The sequence below is a fragment of the Megascapheus bottae genome, chromosome 11 (assembly GCF_031878675.1).
Source record: "Megascapheus bottae isolate mThoBot1 chromosome 11, mThoBot2.hap1, whole genome shotgun sequence".
NCBI classification, from domain to species: domain Eukaryota; kingdom Metazoa; phylum Chordata; class Mammalia; order Rodentia; family Geomyidae; genus Megascapheus; species Megascapheus bottae.
The window spans coordinates 40231740-40249791 of record NC_143519.1 but is presented as its reverse complement, the minus strand read 5'-3'; the positions used below and the strand labels follow the sequence as shown (position 1 = coordinate 40249791).

The window sequence follows — 18052 nt, the reverse complement described above, 5'->3', positions numbered from 1 at the left end:
ACAGTCCTATAAATAATAAAGGTGGACAATGAAGATGCCATAATGTCTTCTAGAATTGTGTAGTTTTCATATTCATATTTCATATTTCTGAGCCACTGTGGAAGACAGACAAAGAGTATCAATCATGTTTTCCATAAGAAAGTTAAGGTTTAAGATGATGCTCTGCCTAAAGTTTTTCTATATGAATATAATGGAGACAGAGCAGAGCTTGTCAGCCATGTGACCTGGCTCTCTTAGTTACTGCACTGAGGGGTCAGTGTGTAAAAGATCAGTCCTCACTTTAGTGGCAGGGAAAGTTTGTGCAGATGAGAAAGGCTTGCAAGAAGCCTGAATCAAGGGCTTCTAGAGGATACGGGAGTGTGCCTGTGTGTAAAGGTTTACGAAGAATTTGTCCTTGTTTGGGCATCAGTGACTCATGTATGGCAATCCTAGTTACTCAGGAGGCTGAGATCTGAGGATTGTGATTTGAAGCCAGGCCAGAAAGGAAGGTTCATTAGATTCTTCTACCCAATTAACCAGTAAAAAGCTGAAAGTAGAACTATGACTCAAGAGGTAGAGTGCTAGCCTTAAGCAAAAAAGCTAAGGTACAGTACCTAGACTGAGTTCAAATTTCCGGAGTGTTTCTCCCTCCCTCCCTCTCTCTCTCTCTCTCTCTCTCTCTCTCTCTCTCTCTCTCTCTCTCTCTCTCTCTCTCTCTCTCTCTCTCTCTCTCTCTCTCTCTCATTCACACACTGAAAAGAGTTTGTTCTTATTAACCTCCTTTGCTTCCACCCTGTCCATGCTTACCAGCTTTTATTTCTTGGTAATCTCTAGGTATGGGAACTTTGCTTACAGACATCAAGTATGTACATCATTCTCCCAAGGCACATTGCATCTATCCCAGTAAAGGATTTTTAATAGGATAAAAAATAATAAGACTTTCCATTCTGGTAAAGTCCTTTCCATTTTCCTGAGATTTGGAATGAAATTCTGGCTTCTCCAAGGTCATGCTCATGATCTAAAGAGCTGAATGTCTGGACCCAGAGGGAGACCTACCTGCTAATAAACTGGATTGTGTTATAGGTCAGAAATGCCGAGCTTGGGGTATCACTCTTGTTTATATCAGGACCATGCAAGACTGCTCTTTATCCAACAAAAAGGATCAGGGTTGCCTCCTGCCAACACAGACCTGAGAAACGTCCCATCAAAAGAGCCATGAAGGCCTTGCTTCTGAGTTCAAAATATGTATACAATCCTTCTTCCTCTTAAATATCTTGACAAGATGCCAGAGTTAAAACTGTGAACCCTTAAATTCAAACTTTCTGAAATTAAACACACTACCTGCCATACTTTATTCCTGTTCTCCTGTTCTCCATTAAATCTACTCATTCTCTACATTTTTTCTCATCTGCCAGTCACCATAGTTTTCAAAATACTCTACTTCCTGAATATTTTTTTTTGAATCCCGAATACTGTTTGTCTCTAAGCCAATGAGATACAGAATTGAGAGTTATTCATGGAACTCCTCTGTTAGCCACTCTCTACTGGATATCTAAATTCCTTATCTACTCACTTTTCCAGTTTAACTTCCTGACATTTCTTTTAGTTCTTATGTAAGAATTTCTTGGTGGATCCCAAGTAATAAGCAATCCTTGTCATTTTGAGCTCAGTATCTATGAAAGCTTACAGTCCCTTGGCATAGACAAAACATATGATAAATATGTGTGACATATTATATAGATGCATATATATGCATATTATATATGTGTATTATATATACATACACACACACTCGCACACACATTTTCATCTTACTCTGTACAGAACCCACAGAAATACTCAAGAGCTGGAACTTCTTCCAACTCCTGAGTCCCTCTCAGGCTCAGGACTGTTGGACTATTAGTAGGAGCGAGCCAGAGTTCTGTCTGTGGTGAGAGGCAGGTCCACACATCCTGTCAGTGACCATGCAAGAAAACAACATTTGTGATCAGAAAAGCACATAGCACAGTATTTAATAACAAGACATATATTTTGTAGAAAAACATTTGTGCAATTCTTTTCATCTTTATTGACCTACTCCTAAAACATCATCGAAGCCAAGAGGCTCTGATAAAAAAATATCCTGTTCCTAATTCACATTATTGATTTAGTAGCTTTGGTTTGGGCTAGGCTCAGCGTCCCCCCCTTTCTTCACAACTCCAGTTTTATGACAGTTGTCTAACAGTACACTTGGGTGGTCTGCTGTTGCCATTCCCTGCTGGCCCCTGACATGTTGCCTGCCCTCTATCACTCCATTCTCCTCACTAAACCTGACCCCAGGACACCATTTAGTCTTGGCAATTAATGTGGGCCTGTTGTCTGCTAAACTCCTCTGAGTAATTTCATTTGGCCCCACTCATCTTCCAGACTGTGAACAGATCGTCCTCTCTCAAAGATATTATTTCCACTTAGCTCTGAGGCTCTCTGTTGGTATTTTTTAATGATGCAGTCATCATCCTAGTTAACACTCTTCCCTATTCGTTCTTCTCAAATCTCTCCTGGGAGAACTTTATAGGGCCTCAGTCTGTACTCTGCTTAGCAACCTTATCTTCCCAGGCCTGGAAGGCCAGCACACATCCTTATTTGTCCTTAGGGCATACCATGAACAAAACTCAGCAGGCTTCTTGACCCCACTAGCCCAGAGAGTTGAAGTGTATTCACAGTCATTCTCTGCTCTAATTGAGACAGCCTAATCAGAAAACATCACATGTTATTTTATTTCACTAGAAATTCTTTTTTTCCTCCATCCCGGTTATTTTTTTCTAATATATTCTAGTCCCATCTACTTAATCTTTGAAAGGTTTGTTTTATTCTGCAGTCCTTCCTTATGTTTCCATAGGGCTGGCTTTCTGTCCCTTTTTAGACATACAGGAACATAGAAGTACAGGTTTGGAAGTGTAAGTTCATCTATAATTGACTTTTATGTGCAGCTATTCCCAGGCTTCCCTTAGACTAGCCTATAAACCAGGGGCAGGGAACATGCAGTCCATGAGCTATCTTGGTACCTGATGGGACAGACATATAAGCTTCTTGAATGCCGGATACTATCCATGGCTATATCTACTTCAAAATTTTGTATTATCCATAAATGAGATTATGAACATCCAAATGGACCTTGACAGAAAAATGCTTCCCCTCCTCTGTCCCCTTTCCAATCCCTGCTTTCATGGGAAATTTCTACTCCCAGCCCAAGGCCTCAGCTGATACCCTCTGGTCAGCCAAGATCTTCCCCTACTCTTTCTCTATATAACTGATTCCTTCCATTCTTCACCCACTGTCACCGCAGCATACTCTTACTTGGTTTTCAGCAGATAATTTATTTTTTTGTCGGTCATGGAGCTTGAACTGTAGTCCTGGGTGTTGTCCCCAAGCTTTTCAGCTCAAGGCTACCACTGTACTTCTTGAGCCACAGTGCCACTTCCAGTTTTCTGGTAGTTAATTGGAGGTCAGAGTCTCGTGGACTTTTCTTGCCTGGGCTGGCTTTGAACCACGATCCTCAGATCTCAGCCTCCTGAGCAGCTATGATTACAAGATCATAGTCATGAGCCACTGGCATCCAGCCAGTAAGTCTGACGTTTTTTTAATATTCTTTTTTCATATATTTTTATTGTAATTAATAGAACGGTTACATTATATTCACCAGATAGAAGGTGCATTACTTCACATACATTGATACCCTTTCTCATGTCTTGGTCCTCATTTCCCTTCACTCACCCTCACCCCTCATCTTGTTTCCCCACTTCCTTATCAGACTTCAAATAACCAAATACACATGTATACAATATATCAGATAACAAAGTGAAATGCTGTAACAATATGAGAAAACCAAGGGACAATAAAAGAAGATGAGAGATAACACAGTACATTAAGGACAACAATCACTCGTTATATGGCTTTTGTTTCTATATCCTGGAGGTCCTTTCATTTAGCACATACTATATGGCCTATGTATCTAGGTTTTGTTTCTATTGTAAATCTGTTAGGAGAGCCCAAGGTTTCTATTGGTTATGAAAAATGAGGGAAACAAGCCTCTGTTCCTTTGGCTTACTTCACTAAATATTATTTTTAAGTCTTTCCATTTCCTTACAAATAAGGCAATATCATTCGTTCTGATAGCGGCATAGAATTCCATAGTGTATAAATACCACATCTTGTTGATCCACTTATCAATTGAGTGGCATCTGGGTTGGTTCCATATCTTTGCTATGGTAAATGGTGTTGCAGTGAGCATTGTTGTGCTAGTGGATTTTGACTTTAAAAAAAAATTATTTATTTTTTTTGTCGGTCATGGGACTTTAACCCTGGGTCTGGGAGCTCTCCCTGAGCTCTTCAGCTCAAGGTTACTGCCCTACCCCTTGAGTCACAGCTCCATTTTTCATTTTCTAGTGATTAATTGGAGATAAGAATCTCATGTTCTTTAGTGCCCAGGCTGGCTTTGAACCTCAATCCTCAGATCTCAGCTCCGTGAGTAGCTAGGATTACAGGCATGACCCACCCCACCCAGCTGGTAAGTCTTATTTAAAAAAAAAAAAAAGCTTCCAAAGTGTTCTTTGTTTCTTACAATTTCTCAGAGTTTCTTTCCTAGCAATCAAAATAGACCTTAATTTAACATATGAGCTACTGCTTTGCAAATTACAGAGTAGTTAGAATTTTGATTGGCTGTATTTTGATGTGCTGTTTATTTTTTTATTTAAAAAACATAAGGTTCTGCTTGGTTCGTTTGTTTCTTATAACTTCTAATTTCTCACCATTTAATGAAAAGAGGCTATTTAACTCTTGCTCGATACACTAGTCATTCTCTCGAGCTATCTTTCTTTATGGAGACTTAATGCTTATACCTTTTTATGGGGTACATTCTGGTCACTAGATACATATATATAATGTACAGTCTAATGAACCCTTCCTTTATGTATTTTTATGTATTGGGAATGTGTACCATCGTACCCTGAAATATAGCATCGATTGTTTTACCCAATAATTACTGAATTATAGAAAACCAGAAATAATTGCTCTTCCTTTCTGTGTTTTGATGCCCTTACTTAACTTCTTTCCATTTTCTTTCTTACCCCCTGACCATTTCCATTCTACAGTATCCACTCTTTTTCCATGAAATTGACTTTGTAGTTCCTACAAATGCCAAGAGAACATATGACATTTGTGTCTCTGTGTCTGGCTTATGCTGTTGAATGTCATGACTCAACACCATTTTCCCAGCTACAAGTGACAAAATTTTATTCTTTCTATGGCTGAATAATATTCCACTATGTAGTGGTAACATTCCTTTCATTCATCCATGGATGGGAACCTACGTTGATTCCATATCTAAGCTATTATTAGTAATGCTGCAAGAAACCTGAGAATGTGAGTAAATATTACTATAATGATTTCATTAACTTTGGAGATACATTCAGTAGTGAAGCCTCTAGAGGATGTGGCAGTTACATATGCTTAGTTGTTTTGCAGAACCATACTGCTTTCTGTAATGTTTGTACCAACAGTGTATGAGACTTTCCTTTTTTACCAGCATTTGTTACTTTGTCTTTGTGATGATAGCCATTTTAACATGATAAGACAATATCTCATTAAAGTTTTAATGTGCTTGTCTCTAATAATTAGTGAGACTGTATTTTTACATACCGTTAAACCAGTTGTCTTCTTTTTAAGAAGTGTCTCTTCATAGCTGTAACCTGTTTTAACTGGATTATCTGAGAGTATAGGGCTCAGCTCTTTTAGTTCCTTATATTTTCTGGATATTAGCACACACAAACCAACGTGCAAAAAAATGAAAAACAAACTTGCTGAAACAGAAATCAAGAACTTAGATGAAGAGTTTGAAAATATTTTCCCCATCCCAAACCTTGCCTCTGAACTCTGTTGATTATTTCCTTTGCTGTGAAGAAGCTTCTTAGTATGATATAATCCCATTTATCTTTTTTTCTCTTATTTCGTCTTCCTTCAGAGTCCTGTCAGAAAGAATTCCCTGCCTACACCAGTGTCCTAGATACCCTGTATTTTCATGTAATGATTTCATGTTTTATGTTAAGGCTTTGATTCATTTTATATTATGAAAGGAATGGACCCAATTTCATTTTTCTGCATTTACACACATACATGCATATGCATTTTATATAATTTTACACATATTTCTAAATAGATGTATTCTAGATATATTTTTATATATTGGATATATTAAATTAATAATATAAATGAGCTATATCTATGTGTATATTCAATTTTTAAGCACATTTATTGAAGAAACTGTCCTTTCTCCACTGTATGATTTTGGCACCTACCTTTGTGAAAACTTGACTGTCATTTTTTTTTGCCAATCCTGGGCTTGAGCTCAGGATCTGAGCACTACCCTTGGACTTTATCAAGGCTAGAGCTCTACTACTTGAGCCTCAGCACCACTTCTGGCTTTTTTTCTATGTATGTGGTACTGAGGAATCGAGCCCAGGTCTTCGTGCTTGCTAGGCAAGCACTCTACCACTAGGCCCAACTCCTGGCCAGACTGTCATTTTTAATTGTGGATTATTTTTCTATTACAATATATATCTATTTTTATATCAGTATAGTATAGCCTATTTACTCTAGCTTTGTAGTATGTTTTGAATTTTGGTATTATAATGCCTTCAGATTTGTTGTTGTTTAATTTGTGTTTTTTCTTGTTTTTGCTTGAGATTGCTTGGCTAGACTTATTCTTTTTAGTCATTTTATATGATTTTGCTGGTTTTAGTTCTTCATGCTGTGACTGCTTGCATTAGTATGATATAAATTATTGGTATTCTGATGGGAAATACATTGAATCTTTGGGTTATTTAGGATACTGTGGCCATTTTAACATTAATTCTTCCAATACATGAACACAGGATATCTTGTCATTGTTGTCTTCTCCAGTTTTCATCCATGTTCTGGAATGTTCCTTGCAGAGATCTTTCACTTCCTTAGCTAACTTTATTCTCCATTTCTTTTTGAGACAGGTTCCCACTGCAGAGCCTATGCTTGCTGCTAATTCATGATCCTCCAGCTCTTCCAACTGAGTACAAAGAGCATTTATAGTGACTGTGAATGGCCCTATTTTCTTAATCTCTTTTTCAGCAAGTTTGCTGTGGGTATTTAAAACTGTTTTCATTTTTTTGTATGTTGATTTTGTATCCTGCAACTTTCTGAATCCATACACCAATTTAAACAGCTTTTGATGGACTATTAAGGTTCCTCTGTGTATCAGAATAAAGTCATTTGTGAACATGGATAGTTTAACCTCTTCCTTTCCGATTTCATTTTTTTTCTCTTGCCTAATTGTCCTAGCATAAAAGCAATGAAAATAGACACCTTTTGTTCCTGATCTTAGAGCAAACCCTTTCAGCATTTCCCTATTTAGTATAATTACTGGAATGTAGATGTAAAAGTTATCTCAAAGGCCCATATGTTGTAAACCATTTGGGACAGGTACTGGAAATTTTTACAGCTAGGACTAACTTGAAGGAAGTTAGATCAGGGAGGTGTATCCATGAAGGGGAATTTGGAACCTTGCCCCTTAGTCTCCCTCTGTGCTTCCTAATTGGAAGATGTAAGCAGCTCTGGATAGCAGCAGATATTCAAAGCTTCTAAAGAAAGATAGACTCTGGCGGTGGCAGCTGTAGCAGCTTGGCTCTGGTGGACAAGGGAGGTCTAGTATGTGTATGTCTTTTGGGAGCAGTTGCCTTCCAAACTTGTTAAAAACCCATAGGACTGTGGGTCCTCTCCACATTAGGACTGCCACTCTATGATGAGGATTGATGGTACTTTTTACCTTTCCTGGCAAGGCAGAATTTCACCCCTGTCTGCCTCAAGCTGGGGAGCAAGGGTTGAAGTTTTTGTTTCCTTTGTTGTTTACTCAGTATTCCTTTCTAACCCTCTATGCTCTAGAGTTTTTGTCATCTTTGCAGATTTCCAGAGTTCTCTCATAATAACTTTCCTCAAAAATATAAATGGCATTTCTGTCTGTCAGAGTTGTGCACAGGGCCCCTCTACTCAGCCATCTTGGCTCTCCCTTGAGCACTATCTTTCAGAGAGCTACTTCCCTCCATCAACACTCAAGTTCTTACTATTCCATATATTCTGGCTGTTAAGATTCTACTGTTCAGTTTGAATCCTAATACCAAGATGGGGGTGGGGGGAGTTAAAGCTTTAATCTACCTATAAATTAAGAAGACTATAAAAAGAACTAAAAATACCACAGCTTTAGTTTTTCAGGTCTCATTGACTTGTCAAAGTCTTCATTCTTAGTTGGTAAAGGAAAGAATTTCCCAACTTTTGCTTTATTTGCCTTTTCTGATTGTATACGAGAATTCATAGCTACTCAGCTTAAACAGTTCTATCAACAGTTCCATCTCACCTTTCTAAGAGATCCCATTCCTTGTCTACCCCTTTATCACCTTTTTTACATGGTATCATAAGTAGTCTGGCACTGATTTACCAGAAAATTTTTCCTATTTGAAATAAAACATATTAAGTTTGCAGCAGTTAAATACAGCAGCCTTCATGAACAGAGGTCAATCAAAACATAGACAAATATCAAAGATAATTTGTACAAAATTTTCTGTGCATGCAGTTACTTGATTTGCTGGAAGCAGAAGTGAAGAAACCTTGGTTTTACAGTTCACTCTCCTATTGATGGGCAAATAGGCGGATTATTTATAAGGTTTCATCTTCAGCTATTAAATGGAAGTGATGACTTCACTTATTGAATTTTTAAATCCTTGTGATTTTTATTGAAATGCACAAAATCTACATAAACACATATATGGCTTTTGTTTTTTAACTTATAGGAAATCAATGTGTTGACAGTTGCATTGGTCAATCAAGACCGAGAGAACAATACTGAAAAAAGAAGCCAAGGCTTAAAATCAGAGAAAGAAGCCCTACTAATAGGTAAGGAGATTCTATTTTCTTCATATATTCACTTCAATAATTCATTATGCAATTAAATAAAAATAATTTAGTAGTTTACCTTTACCTTATTAACATCTAAACAGCTCTGCCTTCAGAGAAGAGATTAATTTCACTAAAACTACATACATTTAGGCCTGGAGTCCCAGTGGTAGAGTGCTTTCCTAGCATGCACAAATCCCTGGGTTTGTTTCCTCAGTATCACAGAAAAAATTGAAAGGTGGTGCTGTGGCTCAAATGGTAGAGCTCTACCCTTTAAATAGCTCAAGGACTGTGCCCAGGCCCTGAGTTCAAGTCCCAGGACTGGCAAAAAAAAAGATTTCATATATTTCAAATCAGTGGCATACAAACTAATAGAGTTTGTGTTCTTCTCTAACCAAAAATATTAGTTGGTTTTGGCGAAAATGGAGGCCAAGTCAACATTACCTTGTATCTCACTCAGTTTTAAAATTTGGATATAGTACTTACAACTGGAGGTCAGGCTTAGTTCTTATCCCAAAGTTCTAAACCAAGTCATTTTCTAGACACTTGAAGTTTTACAGTTTGATATTAACTGCTTAGACCTCCTAACAGAGGAAACATCCTAAGATCAGGCCCAAGGCTATACTCATAGTTCTGATGAAATAGGAATAGCCAAATGAATAGTGTTAGGCAACTAATCTAGACATCTTTTTGGCCAGTCCTGGGCTTGAACTCAGGGCCTGAGCACTATCCTTGGACAGCTAGAGCTCTACCACTTGAGCCACAGCACCACTTCCAGCATTTTTCTATGTATGTGGTACTGAGGAATCAAACCTGGATCTTCGTGCATGCTAGGCAAGCACTCTACCACTAGGCCAAACTCCTGGCCCCTAATCTAGACTTTTATGTCGATATGTGAACCCACTGGTCCAAGAGAAACAAGAAGAGTTGGCTACCAAACAGAAGAATGAAGGGGGTTATTTTTCACCTAAAACATTCAGTTGTCCTAGTAAATACATCTAGGTTGGTTTTTAATTTGTCTGGACCAGAGGCAAAGTTCCAAACATCTTCTTTTGCAAGTCAACATCAGTTGACCCCAAAGCATTAGTTACATTGTCAGGAAAGCATTCCTGGGGGAACTGTGACTGGGATCCCACATCAGAAACCTGTGTGTCCCAGAGGCCCTCAAACATGGAGGAAATGACACTACTGTTCCCAAAAAGTAGCACCCAGCCTTGATTCCAGCAATGGCTTGGCCCTGACTCCAGCATGGTGTTCAAGTGCACACTATTCCCTCCCTGGCATAGTTAACAGTGATGAATGAGGCCCCTGTACATATGTGAAAAATTGTTCTCCTATAGCTGGTTATCAGGCAGAAGTAGCCCTAGTTGCATTCTCTAAATATGGCATAAGCTCTCAGTTCAAACTGACAGGTGTCCCAGGGCCTGCAGAAGCTGGCACAGGAGGAATTAAATTCAAAAGATAGTCCAAACTTCATCCATCACATATAGATTTTTCAACTACAGGGTTATTGAATATGACATCAACTTAGAGATACTCCAAGGAAAACCAATTATTTTTCTCTCTCTCTGATGATATACAGCTGTAATAACATGCCATGTGCAAATCTCAGAAGACATGCTGATGTGCTTTCAGTTCCAGGAACCCAAAATGAGCCCATCTGTAGTTGATAACTGGATTTTTTTCTCCTATTGGCAAACACATCTAAATCTCACAGCAACCATTCATTCAGTAGACAGAAATACAACCATTTAAAGGCTTAAGAAAGGGAAAACAGCTGAGCACTGTTGGCTCATACCTCTACTCCTAGGTACTCAGGAGGCTGAGGTTTGAAGATCCAGCCAGTACTGGCAGGAAAGTCTATGAGACTCTTCTCTCCAATTAACTATCAAAAATCCAGAAGTAGAAGTATGGCTCAAGTGGTAGAACAGTAGCCTTAAGCAAAAAGTCTCAGAGACAGCATCCAGGCTCTGAGTCCAAACCCAAGCATGAACAAATAGGGTAGGCATGTCTTTATTTTTGTTTCATTAGAGGCTGTCTCCTCTTTTATTGTATAATCTGCTTGGCAGACATAACCCATTTACAACATCTAAAAAAATTCCATACATACATCAATACTAATGGCCACCAAATTTAAAGAATAATATGCTTTAAACCTTGTACAGGGCTGAGAGTTTGGCCCTACTCTAGTAGTAGAGTGCTTGCCTAGTATGCATGAAGACCTGGGTTCGATTCCTCGGTACCACATACATAGAAGAAAAAGCCCGAAGTGGTGCTGAGGCTCAAGTGGTAGAGCTCTAGCCTTGAGAAAATCCAAGGACAGTGCTCAGGCCCTGAGCTCAAGCCCACGACTGGAAAAAAAACTTGTACATTAATAGGAATAAATGGGAAAGTTTTATTTATAACTGGTTACATCTATTAAAATCTTAATATCAGACCAAAATGCAGTCTTTTATTCAAGTCTATTAGACTGAAAGATGTTTGCAAGTCAGGGTCTTCAGTTAAAAAACTATACACACAAATCTGTGTGCTGGTGACTTAAGACTGGGATCCTAGCTACTCGGGAGGCTGGACCCTAGATAGTTGTGTTTGGAGACCAACCTGGGCAGAAAAGTGTAGCAGACTTCATCCCCCCAAAATAGTCAGCATAAACCAGGGCAGATTTGACTCAAGTGCTAGAGTTCTAGCTTAGCAACTGTGAAATCCACAACCTGGAGCAGCTGGAAGAGATGGGGGAGAATTGATCAAGATGCATCATACTCACAAACTGACATGTTGAATTGAAACCCCTTTGTATAACTAATTAAAGACAATGATTACTATATGACAACGACTACTACTATTACTATTACTACTACTATTTTGCCAGTCATAGGGCTTGAACTCCAGGCCTAGGCGCTCTCTCCTTGAGCTTCTTTTGCTCAAGGCTCTACCACTTGAGCTAGAGTGCCACTTCCAGATTTTTCTGAGTATTTTATTGGAGCTAAGAGTCTCCTGGACTTTCCTGCCTGGGATGAACTTTGGACCCAGCCAGGAAATGGGCCATTCTGTTAACTGACTTTGGCCACTGATCCTGTGTCCATACCTGGCGGGTAGAGCTGTAGAGCTGTCAGCCCTCCCCAGGCAGCTTGTGTAATCTAGATACAGACTTTTGTGGAGTCATAATTACTTTGCATCAGCAGATTGAGCAAAGGACATTCCTGGTACCAAGTATATCCTTTTCTAAGGAATTTCCCTGGAATTTTGTTAATGAGTCATTTGGAGCTTTGCACATCTGGATCCTGAGTCTTGGCAGTTGAAACAAACTTGCTTCTTGACAATGAATGGATGAAGAGTTCTGTGCTGCAATACAACTAAACAATATGGGCTCTTGAAAATACTTTAGTGGACTTCTGGCTTATTTATTTTGTGATCAGCTCATCTTATAAAGACAGATTGACATATGATTAGACTACAATAATTAGATTTTTCTGGATGTATTGCAGAGTAGCACTTTATGTTTCCTACCTCTGTGGTCCCCATGTGCTAAGCCCACTTGACTCCACTCAGAGCCTAGGCCAGACCTCCTAGCTCATCCCACATATGGCCCATATGCTGTGGCATACATTGAAGCTGTTTGGGATATAGTGAGTCAGTATTTTTGATCTGCGACCAAAGCTTTGTAGCTGTGTTTGGCAAGAAACTACTGGGATGTCATCATGAAGGAGAATAGATCATTTTTTAAATTAATAATCCAATAGCCCTGGGGTTATGTTGACAATCCAACTGTAGGTCTATAGCCCTCTTCTGGTGTTTTTATATACTAACCTGATAGATTTCCATCCCAGAAACCAGCTTTGGCATCCTCGTCATCATTACATACCATGTTAGAGAAAGCCCAAATCTTTCTAACAATTCGAACTGTCTGACATCGCATCTTTTCTTCTAAACCTCCTCAAAGCCATGTGCTCCTGGCTCCTAGTTATTCAAGAGGCTGAGATCTGAGGATCCTCGTTCCAAGCCAGACTGGGCTGAGACTCTTATCACCAATTAATAATTAAGAAACTGGAAGTGACCCTGTGGCTCAAAGTGGTAGGGTGCTAGCCTTGAACAGAAAAAGCTCAGGGACAGTACCCAGGCTGAGTTCAAGCCCTGGGATCAGGACACACACATACACACCCACACCCACACCCACACACACACACATACACACAAGAAGCAACACAATTCCTTGGTTCCCAGAGAACCATCTGCACATTTTAATGATCAGGCCAACTTTTGCATACCAGGTCCTTACTGCTCTGCAGATCAGGATATCCATTTATCAAGGTGTTCTTTCACTCATCCCTCACACCATCTTTTCCATCACCAACACCCACCCCACACCAGTGCAAGGGCTGTGCTAGAAGTAAAATGTTCCCCTGGCTCCTGAGCAGTTGAGGCAAATGAGCAAAACTGTTAGAGACTATTAGGCAATGACTATTTAGTGTTGCAGTGAACCAGAACTGAAGAGACATTTAAGAGAAATGAGAAAAGTAACATGCTCCTCTCTAAAAGCTACTGATTATAAACAGGAAATCATTGATAGAAACCTTGTTTCCAAAGCACAATAATATCCATATCAAGAAACTAGCAAACATTAGTCAAGAACCTACCAATAGAAATTATCAGTCCTTATTGTGTAAAAGAATTGCCTGGACAGCCTATATGACCACATGGTATCTTGAGCCACTCCCTAGATTCTGCTCATTCCCAAACTACCACCCACATGGATACTGAAGCAGATACTTGTGGAATTGTTTTTTGAGAAGTTCCGAACACCAGTACCAACACCACCCTCTGGGTTAGCTGGTGGAAAAGGAATATCTTTCCTCAAGAAGTTCATGAGCCAAGATAGATTGTTGGCTCCTGTCTGTAATCCCAGCAATTCAGGAGGTAAAATCATGGTTCAAGGCCAACTTGGCAAGCTCAGTGAGACACAAACTGTGACTCAGTGACAGGGAAGAAGGAATAGAAGGAAAGGAGAAAGGGGAGGGAGACATCGAAAAACAAGAGGAGGAAGAGGAAGAAAATCCATTTTGATCCCTTAACCTCTTTCCACAAACACCGAATAATCCATCCTCCTCAATATATCAAAACCTCTGCAAATGCTGTCTGTACCCAGCATTTCAATTCCATTGCTACCCCTTGGTTTTCAGCCCACTTGGCTGGCTCATCTCTCACACTAAACTTGTTCTTGTCCTGCTGACTCCAATACTTTCTATTGACAGTTTCTCACGTTCTCCATCAGTCAGCTGCGTTTTGTGTGACTGAACTCCCACAGGCATCTTCTAGAACTGTTTTTTCTCTTGGCAACCCTCATGCAATCCTCTTTCTTTTTGAACCGCAAACTCAAGGTCGTTGTCTTTGCTGTTTTTGTTTTGTTTTCTTTTTTTCTGCTTACAATTATGTGTCACTACTTCCCTGAGTTTTAATCTGTGTATGTATCATCTGGGTTATTTACTAGGCTAAAAGTTGTACCAGAAAAGGAATTTCTTTTGGTACACTATACTGACCATGATGCTGAGAGATTAAAGCAAAATATTTAAGGGAAATAGTGAAGAAAACAAAATCTCCATGCTCAGCTTGCTTAAATGCTGCTCCATTGGTCTTCGTGAGGTTCAAAGCGGAGAATAAGCCAGATGGCTTGGACAGAAGGCTTTTCTGTAGCCTGTTTACATCAACCTTCTAAACAAGATTGGTCACTGGCTTGTACAGAGCTGGTATGTCGATTTTTAAGGTTCTGAGATTTTCAAACACACTAATAGTATTAAGCATTGTTTGATTCTTTATTTGTTCTTAACTAGTTATTTGCAATTGTATTTTGTGTGCCTGGAAAGCCAGTTCTTCCACATAGACCCCTGTCCCCCAAAAGGACAGCAGAAGTTGTTGAGTCTGCCTTGCTGCAGGCAGAGCAACTAGAAGCAACCCATGGCTCTACCTCAGGTCTGTGAGGTGGGTCCCAGAGGACCATCAAGTCATCTCCACTTGGTGGGAGAGGAGGGGAGTGTCTTGTGACATCTCTCATTAGCTTATTCCTTCCCCAAAATGAATCTGAATCTGATTCCCTCAAAAAAAAAAACTTCTAGCAACACAAATCCCTAACCAAACAAACAAACAAACAAATAAAACCAAACTAGAGCATAAAAGCTGCATTTTCTCAGGATGCTACTTAAGGATATTAAAACTAGCCAGGAATGTTGGTGCATGGTTATAATCCCAGCTATTTGGAAGGCAGAGCAAGGGTATCAACAGTTAAGGATACAATATCTTAAATACAAAATATGTACAAATGAAATATCTGAGACATGGCTCAAATAGCAGAGTACTTGCTAAGCAAGTATGAGGCCCTGAGTGTAATCCCAGTACAGTGTAAGCATGTGTATTTCCACGTGTACGTGCAATTTGCACACACACACACACACACACACACACACGTCATCACCATTATTTCCTTCCATAGTCCCCATTGCTTTCTAAAGAGAGTCTAGCAAAGAAGGAACAGGAACATTCAAAGAACATACATTCAGTTCAGAATGAAATAAGAGAAGCCTGAAAATAGGCTTATGTCTATAGAGAAACAAGTTACCTGTTTCTATCTTCTTTGTTTTACTGTCAACCTATAAAATTCCTTTATAGGTCATGGGAGCTTGTCTAGACCCTTCCATTCTCTGTTCTGTTCTGTTCTGTTCTGTTCTGTTTTTAACTTGATGTTTCAAAACCTTCATGTTCCACTCCGGAACATCTCAAGCAGCAGAAAGAAGAGTGAGGGTGTTACCTTGGATCAACCCGGGTTCCTTCCAAACAAGAAGACCTGCTACAAGAGCCTCGGGTTGCCTGCTTCTCTCCCTGATTGCGTTTTGTGCCATTGAGTCTCCCCTCTCACCCTTTGACTCTCTAGTTTCACTGCTCACAATACACAGACCAAGAGAACTGATGCATCCGCAACCTTCCAAATTTGCCTGAGCCAGCTCCCTTAGCACACAACTTACAGCAAACTTGACTTAGAGAAGGGGAAGATAATGCCTTTTACCTTGGCTCTTACACCAACATTCAGCTGTTCATTTGTCAATACTAACAAAAGGACAGTTGACTCTCACAGGCAAAAGGCCTTCTGATTCCTGACCACACTCCAGCCAAAGCATCCAATCACAGGCCTTTATAAATGATCTTGTCAACCACAGCAGACAAGAGGAGAGAGCCTGGCTCCCCTTCAACAGCAGCCGTGACTGAGGAGCAGAGCATGTTAGAGGATGAACAAACACGTCCTCCAATGGCAGCTCAGAGTTGCGGGGCACAGCTGTAATTACCAGGAAAACTCGAGGCAGTGATTTCTGGCACAGCTGTCTGAGCCGTTTTCATACAGCACAGTCCACTGAGAGAAAGAAAAGAGATAATTTTATCCTTTCAATAACTACAATTTTATATTGGTAAATCAAGCATAAAATTGGTGGTTGAACTGCTTCCAGGAGTCTTTGTTTAGAAATACGTGTATTCATCCATATATTATCTCTAAGTCTACCTTTACTAACTACTGTCATTGTAGGGGGGAGATGTATTCTGTGGGCCGGTTGCTGTTACTGGTTCTAGATCATGTTATTATTGAGTGCTTGTTCAGTGATGTTAGAAATAACATGACGAGGAGCTGGAGGCATGGCTTAAATGGCGGAGTGCCATTTTTTGAGTGATAAAATGTCACACCCCAGATTCGAGTCCTGTTCCCAGAAATGGAAAAACAAAAGGAAAAGAAAGAAAAGAAATGGCAAGACCCTAACTCAGCCTGACAAAAGTGGTTGAGATTCGATGGCATTATGTAACCGTAACAGAGACGTTTCACTTGCTTCTACCTAATTTTCAACATCTGTCTTTTTTTCTTTTCATCCAGGCATCATATCAACGTTTCTTCATGTCCATCCTTTTGGAGCCAACATTGAATACCTTTGGTCATACATGCAGCAGCTGGACTCCAAGGTAGTTTTCAGTGCTAAGATTTCGCATATTGCTTGTGTGTGCAGTGGACTGGAGCAAACTGAGCTGGGATAGAAAAGCCTGGTGATTAATGACGCTGCAGCGGGAGGGGGCTGGGGATGGAGGTGAGGAGACTACTAATTGTCTTCCTTGCTTTTGCCTTCTACTCCTCTTCCTTTCTTCTACTCCCTCTTCCTCCTCTTTCATCTTCTGCCTTCTTTCTCCTCTAATTTTCTCTTCCATTTCTTCTTCTTTTCTCCTTTCTCCTTTCTCCTCACTCTCCTCCTCTTCGCTCCTCCTCCTTCCTTCACCCACAATCTTCCTCTCTTTTTTCATTCACAGAAACCGAACCAAAACTGGTTAAGGCTATTGAGCATTTTAACAAATTTCTTGGGCACTTATAATCTTTTGTTTCTTTTTTTGAGAAGTATCTATTCATTGTTCACCAGGGACTTGGGCAAACATATTACCACTTACCCCCATTCCCGCCCTTTGTAGAAAGAAAAGCAATGTAAAGACATTTCAGTTTCAAGTTGGCCTGAAAGTTCTAGAAACAAGGAAGAAAGCAGAATCAGAGGGCTAATGAGACATGATCCTTAGGCCATGTTGTCACAGGATTCCACATTAGAGACATACAACAAGGGGATAGTCACTTCAAATAACACGAAAGTCTGACATGACATGGAAGGACACTGTATTGATGACTTCTTCCACAGTGTTTTCCAAGTGGAAAGAAATAACTGCACAGTTTTTCTTAGTTGTGCCCCTTAAGAATCACTCCAACAGTCAGTCATCACCCCACAACTCCTGAGCTCAGCTCTCCCCTCTGCAAAGAGCTGTGTCTCTAGCCTGGTATAGTATTGTGCGCTAAAGGGGAGGAACTGAACAGAGACAACCTTACCGAGATACAGTGACTGCTGAGAGCCACTGTGGATCAGTGATTCCTTACCCAGGTAGGGCTACCTAATGGAGCCCAGAAAGGGGTGAAACATGAACATACTAACGAGTCAGATGTGGAACTTTGTAGCTGAAAGGAAAGTGGAAGTAAGTAAAAGCTCTTCCAAGGAGCACGACAGAGCACATGGCATTTGTATGACCATACTTATAGCCTGTAGTTTTGAGATGTGTGTAGACA

At 39.9% G+C, this 18052-nt stretch overlaps 1 protein-coding gene across 3 annotated transcripts in view; it reads left to right on the top strand.

Moving 5' to 3' along the window:
• Enox1 (ecto-NOX disulfide-thiol exchanger 1) overlaps positions 1-18052 on the top strand; it is a 515583-nt gene that overhangs the window by 481833 nt on the left and 15698 nt on the right. For all 3 annotated transcript variants that reach the window (XM_090342091.1, XM_090342088.1, XM_090342090.1), the window contains 2 exons: positions 8829-8931; positions 16835-16920. In XM_090342091.1, the coding sequence (XP_090198217.1) occupies positions 8829-8931; positions 16835-16920 (189 nt within the window). The remainder of the gene's footprint in view (positions 1-8828; positions 8932-16834; positions 16921-18052) is intronic.